Source organism: Petaurus breviceps, unplaced genomic scaffold (genome assembly GCF_028583685.1).
Source record: "Petaurus breviceps papuanus isolate PSGF00001 unplaced genomic scaffold, PetGlider_PUasm1.0 37, whole genome shotgun sequence".
Classification (NCBI taxonomy): domain Eukaryota; kingdom Metazoa; phylum Chordata; class Mammalia; order Diprotodontia; family Petauridae; genus Petaurus; species Petaurus breviceps.
Window position 1 is genome coordinate 3,622,077 of NW_027186296.1, and position 19,247 is coordinate 3,641,323.

Genomic DNA, 19,247 nt, shown 5'->3' on the forward strand with positions numbered 1-19,247 from the left:
AGGATGACTCAGAAGAAAAGACACAGCTGCCCTCATCCCTTCACTCGTGGCCCCAAGCTCCTCACCTCCCATTGCCATCTTCTCCCAGGCTACGGGCGTAGTCTGGCGGGCAGGTGAGTTCCTGGTGCTACCTGGGCGCTGGGCTTGCGGGGAGGGAATGCTTTGAGTGGCTTAGCGCGAAGGAGGCTGGAGCTGGCCAGTTAGGGAAGCTGCGATGGTTCCTCGTGGAGCCTTCGGTACTCCCTCCCCCTCCCCCAATTGGGAGACCCAGGACTCACCCTCATCCCTCCCTCCCTCGCTCCTCCCTTTCCACGACAAGTCCCCAGCCCCTCCGGCTTGGGCGCGCAGCTACAACACGCCGGCGCTCACTCCCCTCCACCAACCTGGAGTGACGCAAGCAGAGACTACTTAAGGGAGGATTAGAGGCGGCAAGACGCGGATTCCCAGTCTGCTCTTCTCTGTGCACTCAGGGTCGCGATCCCGGCCCGGCCTCCGAGGCGGGAAGTAAGGCAACAACCAACACTCTTTGAGGCTGCAAGATAGGGGCGGGCTGCCCCGGGACAGAGACAAGGCAGGGACCTTGGCTCCCCCCCAATCCACCCGACTGGGAAACAGGAGCAAGAGATCTCTTTCCAGCTAGCAGCAGCCTAGTGACCAGTACATTCTCCCAGTCGCCCCCACCCCCTGCCTGGACAGAAGCCACACAGGGAATCTTCCCCAGGCTGGACAGCAACTGACCGGTTGGTGCCCTAGTGCCTGGACAGCACCAGCTGCTACCCCACGTCTCTGGACTCGCTTGGATTTCCCCCCTCTCTTTTAAGTGAAAAAAAAAAAAAGGAAAGAAAGAAAAAAGGGAGGGAGGGGGAAGAGTAGTGTATTAGGTTTATTTTGCTTTTATTTTTGGTCTTTAGCCCCCTGTTGTCGGGTGGTGACTGGGGAGGGGGCCAGGAGCAGGGACGTGCCCAGCGCTGCCCAGTCTTTGTCTGCTGCCTCCGAATGCACAGCGATGGGGGAATGGACCATCTTAGAGAGGCTGCTGGAAGCCGCCGTACAGCAACATTCCACTATGATTGGGAGGTAAGGGAGCCAAGCCGCGCTGGACTAGAGCCTGACAAAGTCTACCCCTTCCCATGGCCCCTTTTCCTCACCGATTCGAGTCCTCTTTCGCACCCCTTTCCCTCCCCCGTCTTTCCCTCCCTCCTGCCTGGGCCCCTGGGTTCTGGATATGGTGGGACCATCCCAAGCCCAGAGCTGCCCCTCTCTCTTCCAGCTATTTCCTTCTCTCCCCGGGATCTTCCCGAAAGTTGATCCCTTGCTGGGAGACCCTTTCCATGGGGTAACTCTTCCCCCATCGGAACCGGAACTCTGGGCACGGGTTGTTGGGTCCCCTAGTGCTCCGAGTCAGAGCTGATCTCCCTTCTGTTTCTTAAATAGAAGCTGGAAGGGAGTATGGTGTTTGGAGAGAGAAGGGCGAAGAGGGAGATGGAGTCATCCTTTGAGGCTGAAGCGTCTTTCCTCGATTTATTCAAGAAAGCTTATAGTGTGAGAGACACACACATACACCAGGATTATTTTTGTGTGTTTATACATATAAATAGACTATCTTAAATACAACATTAGGGACAATATTTACATAGATAATGAACATTTATAGAGTCCATTCACACGATCCATATCCCTAGTTTGCATTTGATGTAGTGGTGTGTCTATGCCATATACATAATGAATATATGTGTTATGTAGAGATGCATTGTGTATAGATATGTCGGAATCTCTTGCATATACACACGTCTCCATGTATATGTGTATATATATATATATATATATATATATATGTATATATATAGGCATACGTGGGTCCTCTGAAACAGGTGTACAAATCCCAGATGACCAGAAAGCTGAAAGCATCATTGCTCTCAGATTCTTAGTTCAGGACCACTGAATGGTGGACAGCTCCCCAGCCAAAGCACCAGGGAAACACCATGGATGGGATGGGAGGAGCAGGGGATCCCTAAGCCAGCAGCAGGCCACTGAGTGACTCTCAGCCCATGACATTCTTTCTTTCTCCCTCCCTCCTTCCCTTTCCAGGATCCTGTTGACAGTGGTGGTGATCTTCCGGATCCTCATCGTGGCCATAGTGGGTGAGACAGTGTATGATGATGAGCAGACCATGTTTGTGTGCAATACCCTGCAGCCAGGCTGCAACCAAGCCTGCTATGACCGAGCCTTCCCCATCTCTCATATCCGCTACTGGGTCTTCCAGATTATCATGGTGTGCACCCCTAGCCTCTGCTTCATCACCTACTCAGTGCACCAGTCTGCCAAACAGAGGGAACGCCGTTATTCTACTGTCTTCCTCGCCCTGGACAGAGACCCTCCTGAGTCGATTGGGGGTCCTGGAGGAGCTGGGGGTGGGGGCAGTGGTGGGGGCAAACGGGAAGACAATAAGAAGCTGCAAAATGCCATTGTAAATGGAGTACTACAGAATACAGAGAATACTAGCAAGGAAAATGAGCCAGACTGTCTAGAGGTTAAGGAGTTGGCCCCACACCCATCAGGGCTGCGAACAGCAGCACGTTCCAAGCTCCGTCGGCAAGAGGGCATCTCCCGCTTCTACATTATCCAGGTGGTTTTCCGTAATGCCCTAGAAATTGGGTTCCTGGTAGGCCAATACTTCCTTTATGGCTTCAGTGTCCCTGGACTGTATGAATGTGACCGCTACCCCTGTATCAAGGAGGTAGAATGCTATGTTTCCCGGCCCACAGAGAAGACAGTCTTCCTTGTGTTCATGTTTGCTGTGAGTGGCATCTGTGTTGTCCTCAATCTGGCTGAACTCAACCACCTGGGCTGGCGCAAGATTAAGCTGGCTGTGCGTGGTGCGCAGGCCAAGAGGAAGTCAGTCTATGAGATTCGCAACAAGGACCTGCCTCGGGTCAGTGTTCCCAATTTTGGCAGGACTCAATCAAGCGACTCTGCCTATGTGTGAATGGATAGATGGGGCGGGGAGGACTTGGGGAGACAGCAAGTAGCTTCACTCTCTCCACCCAAAAATGGGACAGGGCTGTTCCAGAGAAACTTTTAGACAATGATCTCAAGAAGGGGAAAAGAAGCCCAATCCAGTAGAAACATGGGGAAATGATACACCATTGACCCTATAGAGTCAATTGGGTAAAGAAAAAGGCTTCATGTGGAAATGCGCCCTCTTTACCCCATGGGTTGGTGTGACCTGACTAGTAATGGACGCAGCGGTTACTAGTTAGGGTCACATTGAGCTTTGGCTGCGCCCGGGACATTGGTGAATGGTGGGAGTGAAATACTTCCTTGGTATAAAAATTGTGATCCACCTCCTCATTTTATCCCCTCTTCCTGGAAAACATGACAGGCATCTCTGAAGTGCTCCTCTTCTTCTCCACCAGCAAGCCCCTCCCCAACACCCTGGGACAGCTTGCCAGCTTTTTCTATGTATGACCTTACAGCATACCTACCATGGCTTTCTTACCAGTCAACCAGAGGGAATTGTTTGCGGTATGCTGTTAGGACTGGCTATTGAAGAGGTTTGCATTTGAGCCCAGACTGAATGGTCCCTACTTATGATGAAAACCTGTAGAATGTCTCAGATTTCCAATTTTCTAACTCAAACTGCACTGGTGCTGTTTATTAGGGGAAAGGGGTGGGTGGGAAGGGTATTGTAATATGCAAATACAAAAATACTTATATGAGGGTTGTTGCACTGTTTGGAATTGAATCATGAGCCCCAGGACATCTCTTCTGCCTAGCTCATGAATTTTTGAGAGTGTCCTTTTTTTTTTAAATTTTGGAAGTCTATCAGAGCCACAGAGTTTGTAACTTGGTGTATCTCACTTGCTATTTTCTAATGTAGTTCTCTTGCACAGCACTACAGTGCTTGATTTTTGCCATGTTTTGGATTTGCCTGTGCGCTCACACCAGAGACCTTAATCATCCCATGTGAATTCTGGATTCATCAATTTTGTCAATTCTTTAAAAACATACATACATACATACATACATACACACACACACACACACACTAGCACTAACACTGGCCTAAGTAACCTGGAACTAAATACTATCCAGCTAACTTATGTATTTACTGATGTTTATTTGAGACATATACCAAAGGCTCAAAAGTCATTGCTTTGGACTGTGAATAAATGTTACCTTCTCTCTGCTCTTATTAATTTAAGTGCCATATAATAATCTTGAATATTTCACTATGTATTTAATCAAAGAGTTGGCCAGGGGTACCACTTGGAGTAATATGTTTTTATGAAACCCTTTGTTTCCTTTACATTATGACCCTTGATTTAGATATGACAATGGTGTAACATACAACAGTGATCCATCTCAAATAAAGGACTTGCCTTTTTTTGTAAAAATAGAACTTTCTGAGCTTTCTATCTCCTTTTCTGGGGCCTCTTTTATTTATAGAAACCTTGAAATTTTTATATTTAGCAGAGAACTGGGAAGAGAGGACAGCTTAATCAACTTTATTTGATGATGACTCCAAATCCCAAACCATCACTCAAACATGAGTAATGTTTCAGAGACCAGTGTATTTTGTGACATTGGGGGTGGGGATTTGCAGTGGGGTCTTATAATTGTGAGTGACCTTATAGTTAATTTTGGTTATCCATCTGGATGCTCTGAGTATCTGACAAAACTTCTCCTAATGTATGTGTCAGTAACATATCATGAGTCAGCCAACAGGAATTGGTTCAAGGAGTTGAATGGTCTCTGCTTCCATCACTTTAACCCTGTTGTAACAGCCCTGTGGAGCAGACACAGTAGACCTCATGATCTTTTCTTCCAGACCCCACATTCCCAACTTGATTCTTTCCTGGAAAACAAAGAAAATGTCATCTGCCTTTTAATCCATTATTTTATGTTAGGATATTTCAGAAGGGAATATTTCTTTGCCATCTGAAAATATCCCACATTTTAGAGCTTTCCATGTTCTTGTCAGTGATAGCATTCTTCCCTAGTGTGTGATATCAGGTTCAGTGGACTTGGCAGGGTATTGAAAAAAGTCCCAGATTCAAAATTGAAAAACTCGGCTTGAGTCTTAGCTCCACAATTCATTGTCCAAGTGATAACCTCTTTGGGTCTGTTTATTTATGTATATATAAAATACATGTGTTTATATATAATATATCTCATAATATATAATAGGTATAATATACTCCCCAACTCCCAGGCTCTTATGAGTATCAAATCAGGTAATATATACAAAGGTCCTTTGAAATTATAAAGTGCTAAAAATTTATGAGTTACTATTATTATTTGCTTAAAATTTGGTTTGGTCATTCATTGCAAAGCTCCCATGGAATTTCTTAAATGATTGTTATAAAATATACAAGAATCTTATTTCATCCTTAATTCATAGAGCATGATATTTTCTAGAAAAAAAAATATGAACGGTCTAACATATAGGCCTTCAGCTTTAATATAAATATACTTCCCAAGAATACTATTCTTTGGAGAAAGTAATTCTCTGTTTTTCATTTTGTAAACTAAAAAGTAAAAAAATGTTTTAAAACACCTCTGAGAAATGGAAAAAGAGTGTTGCTTGATAGCACTAAGCATATGGTTGAGTGTGAAAGAAATGGGAGTGTAGAAAACAAGGGCTGTTGTGTTTATGCCCCGATATCATATGAATTTTCATATATTCTGGGAAAATTGAATTCCACACTAGTTTTCAGATATCTAATTTATTTTAGGTAGGCACTTCCAAATGTCCATACATTGATCTTAGAAGAGAAGAACCTTGTACCATTATCTCAACATGTGTAAACATCTACCACAATTTATGAAACATTAGTCATTGTGTCTTTTGTTTTATTTTTTTAAAATGTTTATATGTTTATTTTGCTTTTTTTTTTGGAGGGGGGAAGTCAGGGCAATTGGGGTTAAGTAACTTGCCCAAGGTCACATGGCTAGTAAGTGTTAAATATCTGAGGCCAGATTTGAACTGAGGTCCTCCTGACTCCAGAGCCAGTGCTTTATTCACTGCATCACCTAGCTGCCCCTTTTGTTTTATTTTTAATAAGGGAAGCCTGCTAGTAGGTTAAAGGAAGATGTGATCAGTGGGGCCTTTAGAATGGGGTGAGTTGAGGAAGTGTTTTCATATGAGTTCTTAAGTTTAAGGTTTTTATCCCCATTGATCCATATGCCTTTTTGAAAGAGGGACCTTTTTGACATTTTTTGACCATCCTCTTCAAAATTCCTTTCCATCCTCCTTCTGATTCAGTTCATATAACTCAATTCACTAGAATAAACTTTTTAAAAAGTAATTGCTATATGCACAACACTGTACTAGGCACTGATAACATGAAGACAAAATGAAAATAGTTCCTGATTTGGGGGAATTTACCTTCTTCTAGAAGAATATAATACATAGGTAGAAAAGTAAATAATAGATTGTTTGAGAAGGGAGAGAGAGCACTGACAATTAGGGGGATCATAGCAGGCTTCCTGTAGAAGGATTCTAACATACAAAGGTAAGGAGGAACTGAGTCCTAAGGATGGGGAACAGCATGGACAAAGACACAGAGGTGGGAGCTGTCTGGGGGAACAGCAAGTAGCCTGCTTGGCTGGAATAGCATGTATAATATATGACATAGAGGGGGTGATGCGAAATGTCTGGAAAGGTAGATTTTTCCAATTCTATGCAGAAGTGGCATTGTTTTCACTATGTGTAAAGATTCAAGTTCAAGAACAGGCTAAAGGAACTTGAATTATTAGGTCCCAAGATGGGAAAGTGGAGAGGGTTTACTTGATAACATTCTGTAAGCTTATAATTGAATATTTCAAAATATTCATGATTTTGTCAGTTTGCGTACTCTTCCTCCACTGATATGCATTGCAAATTCTTTCTATACCTTAGCAGCTGGTATCATGATTTGATAGGAAGGCAGGAGGGCATGGGAAATCATCACTTGATAATTAGTCTTCTGGTGATGACCTTTCCCAAACTTAACTAGGCATGACCTTAAACAATAACATACAGTCACTCTCTGATTCCATTTGAACCTTTACTGACCTTATTAGGATTTGCCAAAGCTTATGGTTCATTGGCATAGCCCGGGAACATAAGCCCAGGGTCTCTTCTGTACCATACTGAATTATCAAAGTAGGATTATAGTAGAAATTTAGATCTATGAAGGGTTAAATAATAATAATTATAGCAGCTGGCATTTATATAGTGCTTTATTTTTGCAAAGTGCATTACATTATGTTACCTCATCTGATCCCACAACAATCTGGTGAGGTCCTTACTATTATTATCCATATCCTAGTTGTGTGACCCTGGGCAAGTCACTTAACTTCTGTCCACCTCAATTTCCTCATCTATAAAATGGAGATCATAATAGCACCTACCTCCAAAAGTTACTATGAGGATCAAACGAGATAGTATTTATAGGAGGATCTATATTCTTTTATAATATAAACTATAATATTTATAGCTCAGTGCCTGGCACATAGTAGATGCTTAATAAATGATTATTCCCTTGATAAATGTTTATTTCTTTTAAAAACTTTTATTTATTTGATTCTAAACCCTAAAGCATTATATAATAGAATAGAAAAAAGATGATTGTACATGAAAGTACAAGTTTATTATGTACAACTTGCTATTCCTTTTAAATATATGATAAAGTTACCATGTAACTTTCTTTTTTTCTTCCCTCCCTCCCCCACTCTAGAGGTGACTACCATTAGGCACATATATGTATGTATATCTGTACATACATATGTACACACATATGTACATACATACATATATATGTAAAATAATTCTGTACATACTTCTGTTTTTCAGTTCTTTTTCTGGATGCAGATAACACCTTTTTCAGTAACATCTTTCTTTCTTTGTAATTCATCTGGGTATTTATAATAGTCAAAATGACTTAATCACTCAAAGTTGTTCTTACAGCAATATTGTTGTTGCTATATAATGTTCTTGTGGTTCTGCTCATTTTGTGAAGAAAATGACTCTGAGAGGTTGAGTGACTTACCCAAAGTCACATGACTAGTGAGGCTCTGAGGTGGGATTCAAAATCAGGGCTTTTTGTTCAATTCATTGCATCACTTAGCTCCCAAAGAGAGCAGAGATAGTTTATATTTCTAGAAGGCAAATAAAATGGGTTTTAGGTAGGGTGGGAGGAATTTAGGGAAGATATTAGAAAAGATTTTCCAGCTATAAGGATGTAGAGTTACAAAAAAGGATTATCAAAGAAAGTTGTAGATTTTCTTTATCTGGGAATTATACAGCCAAAAAAAGGGGGTAGGGGAATGCAAACCTTTTTAGGGAGGTTTTAAACTTCTAAGAGGCAGGAGTTAGATTAATCTAACTTCTCAAAATCCAGTAAAGTCTGCTTATTCTGTGGCACATTGGCACCTTCCTATCACAATGTGCTTGGGGTCTCTGATGGCATATTGTGCTTTGTATACTGATTATAGGTTCATAGATTTTGAATTAGAAAGGAAGTAGTACTTAGGGATTTAGTCAATATACTCCAAGCACCAAAGTGTTCCTTGATTCCAAATAAAGTTTGGCAAGTGCTACATCAATCAATTGCATGATGGTCAATCAACCCTTCAACAAATTTATATATTAAAAGCCTACCATGTGCCAGCCACTGCAAAAGACAATGGGAATAAAAAAAGATGATGGAGATATAAAGATAAAAAGAAACAACTCCTGCTCTCAAATAGTTTGTCTTCTATCACGGGGAACAACATATACACATATGAGTTTATACTTAACAAGTAATATATACAAGGCAGTAAAAGACATGGTTGCTATGGAGGGGAAGCACTAAGGTAAAGAAGTTTTTACTGTATAAATCTGGGTTACAGTCCCCAGAGAAAGTCTTGAACAAATTCCTAGGAAATAATCAGGTTGTTTTTGATTTGTGTTACCCTTTACTAAGTCCATTGTATATCTTTAGAGCAGAAGTTCTGAACCTTTTTATTTTTGGTCATGGCCCTATTTGGTAGCTTATTGACATTTTCTCAGAATAATGGTTTTTAAAACATAAAATAAAATACATAGAATTACAAAGGAAACCAATGATATTGAAATATAGTTATCAATTTTTTTAAAAAAGTTCATAGACTTCAAATTAAGAACTCTGGGTTTAGAGAAATATTTATTAAAAGTGGTTATGATTTCCTGCATTATACTTTTCCAATATATACAAGGAACTCCCCTGGATTGTCCTTGAAAAGAATATGTTTTTCCTATGAAGAATGTAACTTTTATTCTAGGAACCTGCAACCTCAAGGCCACATGTGACCCTCTGGGTCCTCAAGTGCAGCCCTTTGACTGAATCCAAACTTTGCAGAACAAGTCCCCATAATCAAAGGATTTGTTCTGTCAAACTTGGGCTCAGTCAAAAGACTGCACAAGGACCTAGAAGGTCATATGCGCCCTTAAGGGCACAGGTTCCCCACCCCTGAGTCTTATTCTATCAAATATAAGAGGTCTGCAATGAAGAAAAGTAAGGAACTCGTTGATAAAGGGGATGGGGGAGATGCTACAGAAGGACAGTGGAAAGCATCTCTGTTATTTGTACATATTTGAGAATATAAGGGTGGGACTGGCTAAATCTAGCCCTTGTGAGTATGAACAGCATGCTTTGACAGAAGAGGTCAGTCCTCACATGAATTTCAGAGCATGAGCAGCTAGGACTTTTTCCAATCTGCTGATCATGTGATGAAGAAAAAAATGACTTTTGATTGACTACTGAAACAGAGCAGGATTTGAACTCAAAAGGACCAATGTTCCAAAGCTCATAAAGTCATGGTCAAGTTTGCTGCATCTAATGCTCTTTCACCTAAAGTCACTTGCTGGATGTTTCGTGTCAGCTCTGGGTAAAAGAGGGCCCTGGACAATTTCCCTACCTAGTGACTCCCAGGGGGTTTCTTTGTCTGGTTTCAGTGTATACCTTGGTCTAGCTCGGTAGTTAATCAAAAGTCAGTTTCTTTGCCCCATGGTTATCAGATGGGAAATAGCCATAGCTGCACACACTCATAAGTGCCAGGTTTGGTCATTCCCTGCCCCCCCCCCATATGGGAATGTTGTCTTGAGTACTAAAGTCTATGACAATGGAGTACAACCTCTGACCAATGCTACAAAACAGACAGACTTCCAGGGCTGTCCTCCATCCACCAGTTCCATCCAATAGAATGTATGTTCGTTTTCCTAGGGACCAACCTGGTTCAGTCTAAGCAGGTTCATCAACAGAAAGCTTGTCACTAGATGATGACATTTCATGAAGACCATCTACTAAGGCATGAGGGGACTGTGATCTGTGTCAGTGGAGAAACTACACCAATAAAACTGTAGATTTTTAAAAAGTACTTCAGTACTTATTAAAGGTAAGTCATATTTCTGTCCCCCTTCCTTTAAAAATGATAGCAATAGAATTTTAGTGACATATTGGAAATTCTTTTTTTTTTTATAAGCAATCAAGGTTAAGTAACTTGCTCAAGGTTACATGGCCAGTTATTTCTGGCGTGGTGCTGAATATCTGAGCCCAGATTTGATCCAGGTCATCCCGACACTGGAGCCGGTGCTCTTACTCGCTGAGCCACCTGGCCACCCCTAAGCAATTGGGTTTAAGTAACTTGCTCAAGGTTATATGGCCAGGTGTTTCTGGGTGGGTGCTAAGTGTCTGAGCCCGGGATTAGATCTCCAGGTCATTTAAACACTGGAGCCGGTGCTCTTACTCGCTGTGCTACCTGGCCGCCCCCGTATTGGAAATTCTTATGCTAACTTTTATTATGACTTTTCTCTCTGTCAACATCAGGCCATCTTTGAATAAGCTCTCCTATGTGTGGAATGGTATCTAAGATTGCCACCATTGTTGCTACTACCACCATGACTTCTATTATTACACCTTGTACTAAGTAATTCCACTTGTGCAACTTTAACAAGACGCTTATAATCCCTGGTTTCCTCACCTATTAAATAAGGTATTTGGACTTGGTAGCTTTTGAGGTCCAAATATATTTTGGACCTTTTTAGCTGCAAATATATGATCCTCTGAAATCACTTAACCTCTTTGGATCTCAGTTTCTTCATCTGTAAAGTGAGAGGCTTCCTGTAATCCTCCTCCTACTTCCAAAAACCACAAGGGATGTGGAAATTAATCTGGAAGGATTGATTAGACTCACTGATAAAGAACAACAGGATGATCCAAAATAACTAAAGATCTCATGAAATGATTCACCTGGGAAAGAAGCCCATGAAAGCAGAGTTTAAGCAGCTTAAGTTGGTTTTTCCCATTTTAATTTTAATTTATGAAATAAAACAAGTGTTTTCATAATATAGTAGAATCAAAAAAGGTGACTGCACATGAAACTACAAATCTATTATGTACAACATGCTATTACTTTTAAATATATAATAAAGTTTTCATGTAAATATCTTTTTTCTCCCCATCCTAGGGATGACTACCATTAGATATATATGTGCATATAGATATAGATATATGTGTGTGTATGTGTAATCATTCTATGCCTACTTCTATTTATCAGTTCTTTCTCTGGATGCAGACAGCATCTTCCTTCACATGTCCTTTGTAGTTCATTTGGGTATTTATAATAGTCAAAATGATTTATTCACACAAAGTTGCTCTTTAAATATTCTTTTGGTTCTACTCATTTCACTCTTCATTATTTCATGCAAATAATCTATCTATGTTTTTCTAAAACCAATGAGCTCATCATTTCTTATAACACAGTAGTATTCCATCACAACCAGAAGAGGAATTCCCTTTATGCCCCAGAGAGAAAGCCATCTACTAACGGTTGGGGAGTTTGTGATCCTTGTCAGTGGTGGGACCACACCAACACAACTGTGGACTAAAGAAGCTCTCTCTTGATAAGAGAGAGCCTTAATTTACTGATCCAACATTAGAAGGAAGAATAATCAGGCCAATTTGCTAAATATATCATAATTGTTGAAAAAGATGGCAACAGTATATTCTTTTATTTCTTTCCTTTGTAATATGATTTATTGTCCACTGAAATGTTATCTGTCTGCCAGATAGCATGATAAAGCAGAAAATAGAGCTCTGTACTTGGAGTCAGCCCATTCTGGGTTGCAGAGAGGCACATTTAGGCTCAATGCAAGGACAACTTTCCTAATAATTCTAATAATTGGTACGACTCATAACTGGAATGGATTGCCTTTAGAGATAGTTACTCTTTGGGAATTCCCCCTTTGTGGAGGTGTCCAGTTGAAGGTCAGGTGATGCTGCAGAGAAGATTGCTATTCAGACATAATTTGGGCTAGCTAGGTCGTCTCTGTGGTTCCTTTCAATCCTGTTATTTGGTGGTTCTGTTTTGGTTTTTCCATTTAATAACTGTAGTCATTTAATCTTTTTGAGCCTCATTTTCCTCATTTCTAAAATGGGAATAAATAATGTCTATTCTGGCTATTGTAAGGGATTTGTTGTAATGTGTGTTCAAATGAGACAATGTAAGTAAAGCATTTTGGAGCCATAAACACCATTGGAATGTCAGTTGTTATTGCATTTTCCCTTGATTAATTTCTTATTTGCACATCACCAAACTTTTCCAACTATGTTGATTTGGGAGGAAATAAGTCGACATTTATTAAGTATCTATTCAACAACAAATTCAACATTTATTAAGTATCTATTATGTGACAGGCAAATTGAGCTACAAAAGCAAAGAGAGAAAAGTCCACACCCTCAAGGAGTTTATAATCTGTGGGTAGTGGAATCACTATGCACACAAATAAGAAAATATAAAGTACATACAAAGTGATTTGAAATAATTTCAAGTAGCAAAGATAGGAGATTGGGAGGTAGAGGGGGATCAAGAATCAGCTCATGTAGGAGATGGCAGCTGAGTAATACTTTGAAGGAAGGCAAGAAAATTTCAGAATAATGTTTTTTAACCTCTGACATCTTTGGCCTAAATATAACCAAGATGGGGCAGCTAGGTGGCACAGTGAATAGAGGCACTGGCCCTGAAGTCAGGAAGACCTGGGTTTGAATCTGGCCTCAGACACTTAACACAAAAGATGGCCATGTGACCTTGGGCAAGTCACTTAACCCCAATTGCCCTCCAAAAAAAGCAAAAAATAATGATTTTTTTTATTTTAATGTAGTTAAATTATTATATAAATTATATATAAAATCATTATAGGATTTTAATGTAATCAACAAGGAATTAAGCATCTACTATGTGCCAAGAACTGTAGTTTATGACTAAGCATGCATCTTTTAAAATAATAAAGGGATAAAAATATAATTATTAACTTAAGTTCTTCCCCTTCTAAGTCTCTGCCTTAAAAACAAAACAAAAAACCACAACAACACATTTACAATTGTATATCACTTTAAGGTGTTATTACTTAGTCCTGTCTGTCTTATCTGACTCTTCGTGACCCCATTTGGAATTTTCCTGGCAAATATACTGGAGTGGTTTGCCATTTCCTTCTGCATCTTTTTTTATAGTCAAGGAAATTGAGGCAAACAAGGTTAACTGACTTGCCCAGGATCACACAGCCAGTAAGTGTCTGGAAACATATTTGAACTGGAGAAGAGAAATCTTCCTGATTCTGGTGCTCTATCCACTGTGGCACTAGTTGCCCGCTTGAAGATGTAAAAAGTACCTTTGTTGCAGCAACCTAATGAAGTCAACAGATGTATACCTCATGTATTAACCATATTGATTTAGCAGGAGACAGAATTGGCTATTTTAGAGGTTGATTGGGAGTGAACAATCACTGAAGCAAAGTCTGCTGAATTAAACCTGTGTATAATTTGAATTACTCCCTTTGCTAGTTTAGGAGTCATCTAGGTGATGTGATAAGCAATGGCCTAGGTTTAAATCTTTGGGAATATGTTACCACTGGAAGAAAAAGAAATCAAGGACTCCCATGTTGGATCAGACCCATGGGCAATGGATTTCTGCCAGTGACACCAGGCAATCTCTAATGTCAACTTCTAATAACTGAAGGTCATATTGATATAGCACTTTTTTTCAGTCTGGACCTGTGATTTAATTGGTAAAGGGAACGGCTATTGAAATGGTTTCCTCTATAAAAATAGCTAGCATTTATACAGTTCTTTAAGGTTTGTAAAACCTTTCATGTTTTATGTAATGAAATGTTATGAAATACGTGTTATTTCATTTGATTCTCACAGCCCTGTGAGATAGGTGATATTATTATCCCCATTTTATAGATAGGCAAACAGAAACTGAAAGAGATTAAGTGATTTGTCCTGAGTCAGACAGCTAGAAAGCATTTGAGGGGGAATTCAAACTCAGATCTCCCTGATGCTCTAAGTTCAGTGTTGTAACCACTGCACTACCCAGCTGCTCTACCAGTCACAGTTTGGCAACAGCCCTGCAATTTATAATCTTAGATAGCTGACTGATGCATTGAGAAGCTGTTATGCAAGGTCACACAGCCAGTATGTGTCAAGTCAAGAGATAAGATTTGGACTCAGGGCTTCCTAACTATTGTGGCAGCTCTCTCTTCCAAGAATCCATTCTGCCTCTCATAGGTAGCACTTTTCTGCTGAAAAAATTTCTTCCTTCATAACAATCTTGTGAAGTAGGAAATGCATTAAGAAAAAAACAAACAAACAGACCTGTGATTTCATCAGTACAAAGAGTTCTGTTAGGAGCTCATTCTAACAAAGCATACCCTGAATGTTGCCTAAAATTTATACTTTTAGAAAGTTGCTTGGGGTGCCAAGAGGTTAAGTGATTTGCCTAGAGTAACATAAGCAGTCAGTTCGTAATCAAGACTTGAACCCAGGTCTAAATGACTGAGAGGCCAGCTCCAGGCTACGTTGCTCTTCACCTTTAACAGATGAGAAATTTGAGGTTTTAAAAGACTTAGTGTTAGCAAATGACAGTCATGGCTCAAACAAACCCAGGTCTTTTGGGGTGAGTTCCATGTTTATCTTAGTATGTGAGGAGGCCTTTCTGTCATAAGTGCATTTACCCAAACCTTTCCCAGAGCAATCTGGGATGACCTGCCTCCCTCACCTCTTGGCAAGGACAATCCCCATAAGACAACAATCTCAATATGGAAGGAGAGTTTGGTTATCAGCTTTCCTTCTGTCACTAGTTTATCATTCCCACCCTCCCCCCCCCCAAAAAAAGATCAGCTTTAGTCTCTGGGCAGGTCTATAAGAAAAGTCCTTTTGATATGTCCATTTGCAAAAAAATGGAGCACCTTTCACGCTGCCAATGTGTGAGCCCATGCCTGCAGCAGGCACTGTTCTGACGGTGGTTGAGGCTTCCCTCTGCTCCCTCTCAGGGTGAGTTCTGCTTTGGAAGACACATTTCAATCTGAACAGCAAGGGATTGGGACAGATATCCAGAGTGATGGCTAGGGATTTGGCAGCGTGACTCCTATGAACATTAATGGGAGTTAGGCAGCTAAATCCAGGGTGCGGAGTGGAACACTCTCGTTCATTCACCAAGATGACCTTCCTGCTGTAAATTGATACAATATTTCAGAACCACTTAGAACCGATTAAGCTTTGCAGCTTCTCTCTCATTTCCTAAAAAGGAGATCTTGCTGAGAATTGCTTCTGTGTACACTGAAACGTCTGTGTTTGTGGGCATTGCTGGTCAAGTAGGAGCATATGGACAGCTAAATATAGACTGCTTTTAATTGAAAACAAGTCAATTCTGAAACCTCTGATATGTCTGATCAGAGGAGCTTCTGCCGATCTACCTATTCTGAAGGTGGGAATGAAAACTTTTACAAATGTCTATTTGTAATCTTCTTGTTCACCCTTCTCACTTTCAAATTCTTCCCATCCTTTAAAAATCATTACATAAATCTGAATGTGTTTGTTAATTCTAAGCATAAAGGGAATATTACCAGGTGGATTCTTAGGAAACCAGGAATGGGTGTGTCTAAACCTGAAATTACATATCAGAACTAATATTAGAGTTAGAAGGAAATTTAGACATCATCATCCGACTCCCTCATTTTACAGATGAGGAAACTGATTCCAAAAGAAGGGATGGGGCTTGCCCTAGTCACATGACTAGTCCCTTGCATACATTCCCCTTCTCTCCACTTATGGAGCCACCACTCTAGTTCAAGTCCTTATCCTTATCATCCCTGGACTATTGCAATAAACCTCCTAATTGATGCCCCTATTATCTAGTCTTTGTCTCTCTACTCTCTGATTCATTTTCTGCCCTAGCAGCTGAAGTGATTTTCTTAAAGTGCAGGTCTATGTAATCCTCCTCTCCCATACAAACAACTCCAATTGTTCCCTATTACCCCCAGGGTCAAACATAAATTCCTCTGTTTGGCATTTAAAGTCCTTAACAACCTAGCCACAACCTACTTTCATAGCCTTACTACACATTACTCTCATCCATGCACTTTTTATGGGTCAGTCAGTCTGGCCTTCTTGCTGTTTCTCATATTTGAGATTCCAATTCCCACCTCCACACCTTTTCACTGGCTGTCCCCCATGCCTGGAATACATTCCCTCTTTACCTCCACTTTTCTCTTATTTCCCTCAAGACTCAGTTCCTTCTGCATAAAGACTTTCCTGGTCCCAATAGCTGCTCTTCCCTCCCCCTCCCCCAAGGTTACCTTGTATCTGTTTTATATATATATATATACCTATATAAGTGCATGTTGTTTCTTACTCTGAAATATGAGCTCCTTAAAGGAAAGGACTATTTTATTTTGGTCTTTGTTATGACCAGCACCTAGGACAGTGCCTGTCATCTAGTAAGTGTTCAATAAGTATTTTTCTAATAAATTTAATAAACAATCCAATAAATTGCATGCATATTACTTAGTTAATTCACTGGTTGAAGGCAGAGCCAAGACTAAACGGCAGTTGGTTATTTTTGTGATAAACTGTTTCTGCTTTAGACACAGCCCCTTCTTCTTCCCATTCCCTCTATGCACTTTTTATGGTCCAGAAAATTTTGTCTTCTTGTTGTTTCTCATATTTGAGATTCTATTTCCCACTTCCACACCTTTGCACTGGCTGTTCCCCATACCTGAAAAGCACTCCCTCTTTGCTTCCACCTTAGACTCTCTGGTTTCCCTCAAAAGTCAACTTCTTCTGCATAAAGACATCTCCAAAATCCTTTCCCAGTACTCTGATATCTGTAATCCCCCTTGTTGGCAACTTTCGGGCATATAGGTTATTGATACTGACCTGAGATTACTTCCAATTACTCTGTGTATATCTGGTAGACATATTTACTTATTGGTTACCTCCTTCATTAGAAAGCGAGCTCCTTGAGGCTAGGGACTACTTTTGCCTTTCTTTGTACCCTCAGCATTTTGCACAGTACCTGGCATAAAGCAAGCATTTAAAAAATGCTTGTTGACCTGATTTGACTTGCCTGTGACACCAAAGGTGGGAAACTAATCACATGTGACTGAATAAGACCCCAACTCTTTCCATAAAGCATTCAACCCTATTCCACATTGTCCAGGGTCCCAGTTAAAAGGAACTGGTGGAGGGGAGGCTAGGTGGTGAAGTGAATAGAGCACCGGCCCTGGAGTCAGGAGGACCTGAGTTCAAATTTGGCCTCAGACACTTAGCACTTACTAGCTATGTGACCTTGGGAAAATCACTTAACCCCAATTGCCCTGCCTTTCCCCCTCCAAAAAGAAAAAAAAAAGGAACTGGTGGAGTGGTGAGTCTTAACCAGTGCATCAGGACCAGAGGGGGTGTCTCACACAATCATCATTTCTTTCCTTCCACTTGCCATGGACTCAAGATCATCTCAGCCAAAACCTTGACTTTTTCAGTTGATATATCTTGCCCCTCCAATGGTCTGGTTGTGTCCTTGTCTTTCAGATGGCAGAGATTCTGATATATCCTTGCCCATTTCCACTTTTCCCTCCTTCTCATCTCCCTCACCCAACTGTCTTAATGTTAAGTATCTTTCCTTGTGTGAGGTCAAATGTGCCCCTAATAAAGGCCTGCCACTTTTAGCAATGTTGGCTATTTTACTCCTTCTGTGGAAATCTCTCAGTCCCAAAAAAGCAGCAGCAACAGACTGGGACACCAGGTCTCCTGACTCCGGGCCCAGTGTTCTTTCCACTATCCTATGATGTCTCTGTAGGGGAGTGAAGGTGAATGCCAGCAAAGAGGAAAAAGCAGGTTTCATTTCTATGATTTATGAGTTAGTACAATGTAGGGAGGAAAGCTACTGCCCAGGATAGGGTGCCTTATCCTGCAAAAGGTCCCTGACTCTGGGTTCAGGTAGACTACCTTCAGTCTTGGGGGAGGCTGACCCTGATGAGAGGTGACCAGGCTTTTATTTTTCTTGTGCTCTCTGGCTTATATTCCTGACCTGGAGTTTCTCCAGGAAAATCTCCTAACATAGCTTAGGTATGATAACTCACGTCTAGAGCCTCCCTAAAAGGATTAATAGTCTCTTCTAGAAAGGTACTCAGGGGAAAAAGTAGGAGATAGTAGGTATGGGGAGGTGGGCGGCAACTAGGTGGTGCAGTAGATAGAGCTCAGGGACTGGAGTCAGGAAAATCTGACTGCTATTCTCCCCTTAGTTAAATATTTGCTGTAACGGGAAATTAACTAAGGTATTTTGTCACATTTGTCCATATCCCCAATTCTGGAAAGTTCTCTGGGTGGCTCACAATTCCTGGTACTTTATGGCCTGAAAGTCCTTTTCTGAACCTGCAATCAGTAGTCTTTGCTGGTCCAAGGAGTTATGCTCCTTGAAGTTGCTTCCTTTTGAGAGTAACTGTCTTTCTGTATTTGTATGTCTCCAGTATGTCTCTATACTCTTGATATAGATGCTTCCCCTCCCATCAGTCTCAGCCTATTCAGTGGATAATGAACAGCTACCACACAGACCCCCAGAGCTTTTCAAAACTCACAAGATTTCCTAAACCTTTCAGTCTCAGGATACTGGGTCACCTACTCAGGGAAGAAAACACAAGAGAAGCAGCCCAAGTTTAGGTTCAGGTTGACCTAGTTAGGACATGAGCTGTATGGAGGTTAGGTGGAAGAATGGGCCAGAATGCCCTCACCTACCTGGTTCTTGGGAGGCAGCTCAAAGTAGTCCTCATGCTTTGAAGACAAAGGGGGGAAGAGAGGTAGGGAGAGAAAGAGGGAGAAAGAAACAGAGACAGACAGAGACAGAAAGACAGAGAGAGAGAGAGAGAGAGAGAGAGAGAGAGAGAGAGAGAGAGAGAGAGAGAGAGA

General features: G+C 41.0%; 1 protein-coding gene and 1 long non-coding RNA gene across 2 annotated transcripts in view; one reads left to right on the plus strand and one right to left on the minus strand.

Moving 5' to 3' along the window:
• Positions 1-350: 350 nt before the first annotated feature.
• GJD2 (gap junction protein delta 2) lies at positions 351-4,480 on the plus strand. The gene is made up of 2 exons (XM_069097648.1): positions 351-1,077; positions 2,089-4,480. Exons 1-2 carry the CDS (start codon positions 1,007-1,009, stop codon positions 2,984-2,986), a joined length of 969 nt encoding a protein of 322 aa, XP_068953749.1. The 5' UTR covers positions 351-1,006; the 3' UTR covers positions 2,987-4,480.
• Positions 4,479-19,247, minus strand: part of LOC138168802 (uncharacterized) — a 73,971-nt gene continuing 59,202 nt past the window's right edge. Inside the window, exons 2-3 of the long non-coding RNA XR_011170214.1 lie at positions 8,037-8,145; positions 4,479-4,858 (exon numbers count right to left, since the gene is read on the minus strand). This is a non-coding gene — a long non-coding RNA (uncharacterized lncRNA). The remainder of the gene's footprint in view (positions 4,859-8,036; positions 8,146-19,247) is intronic.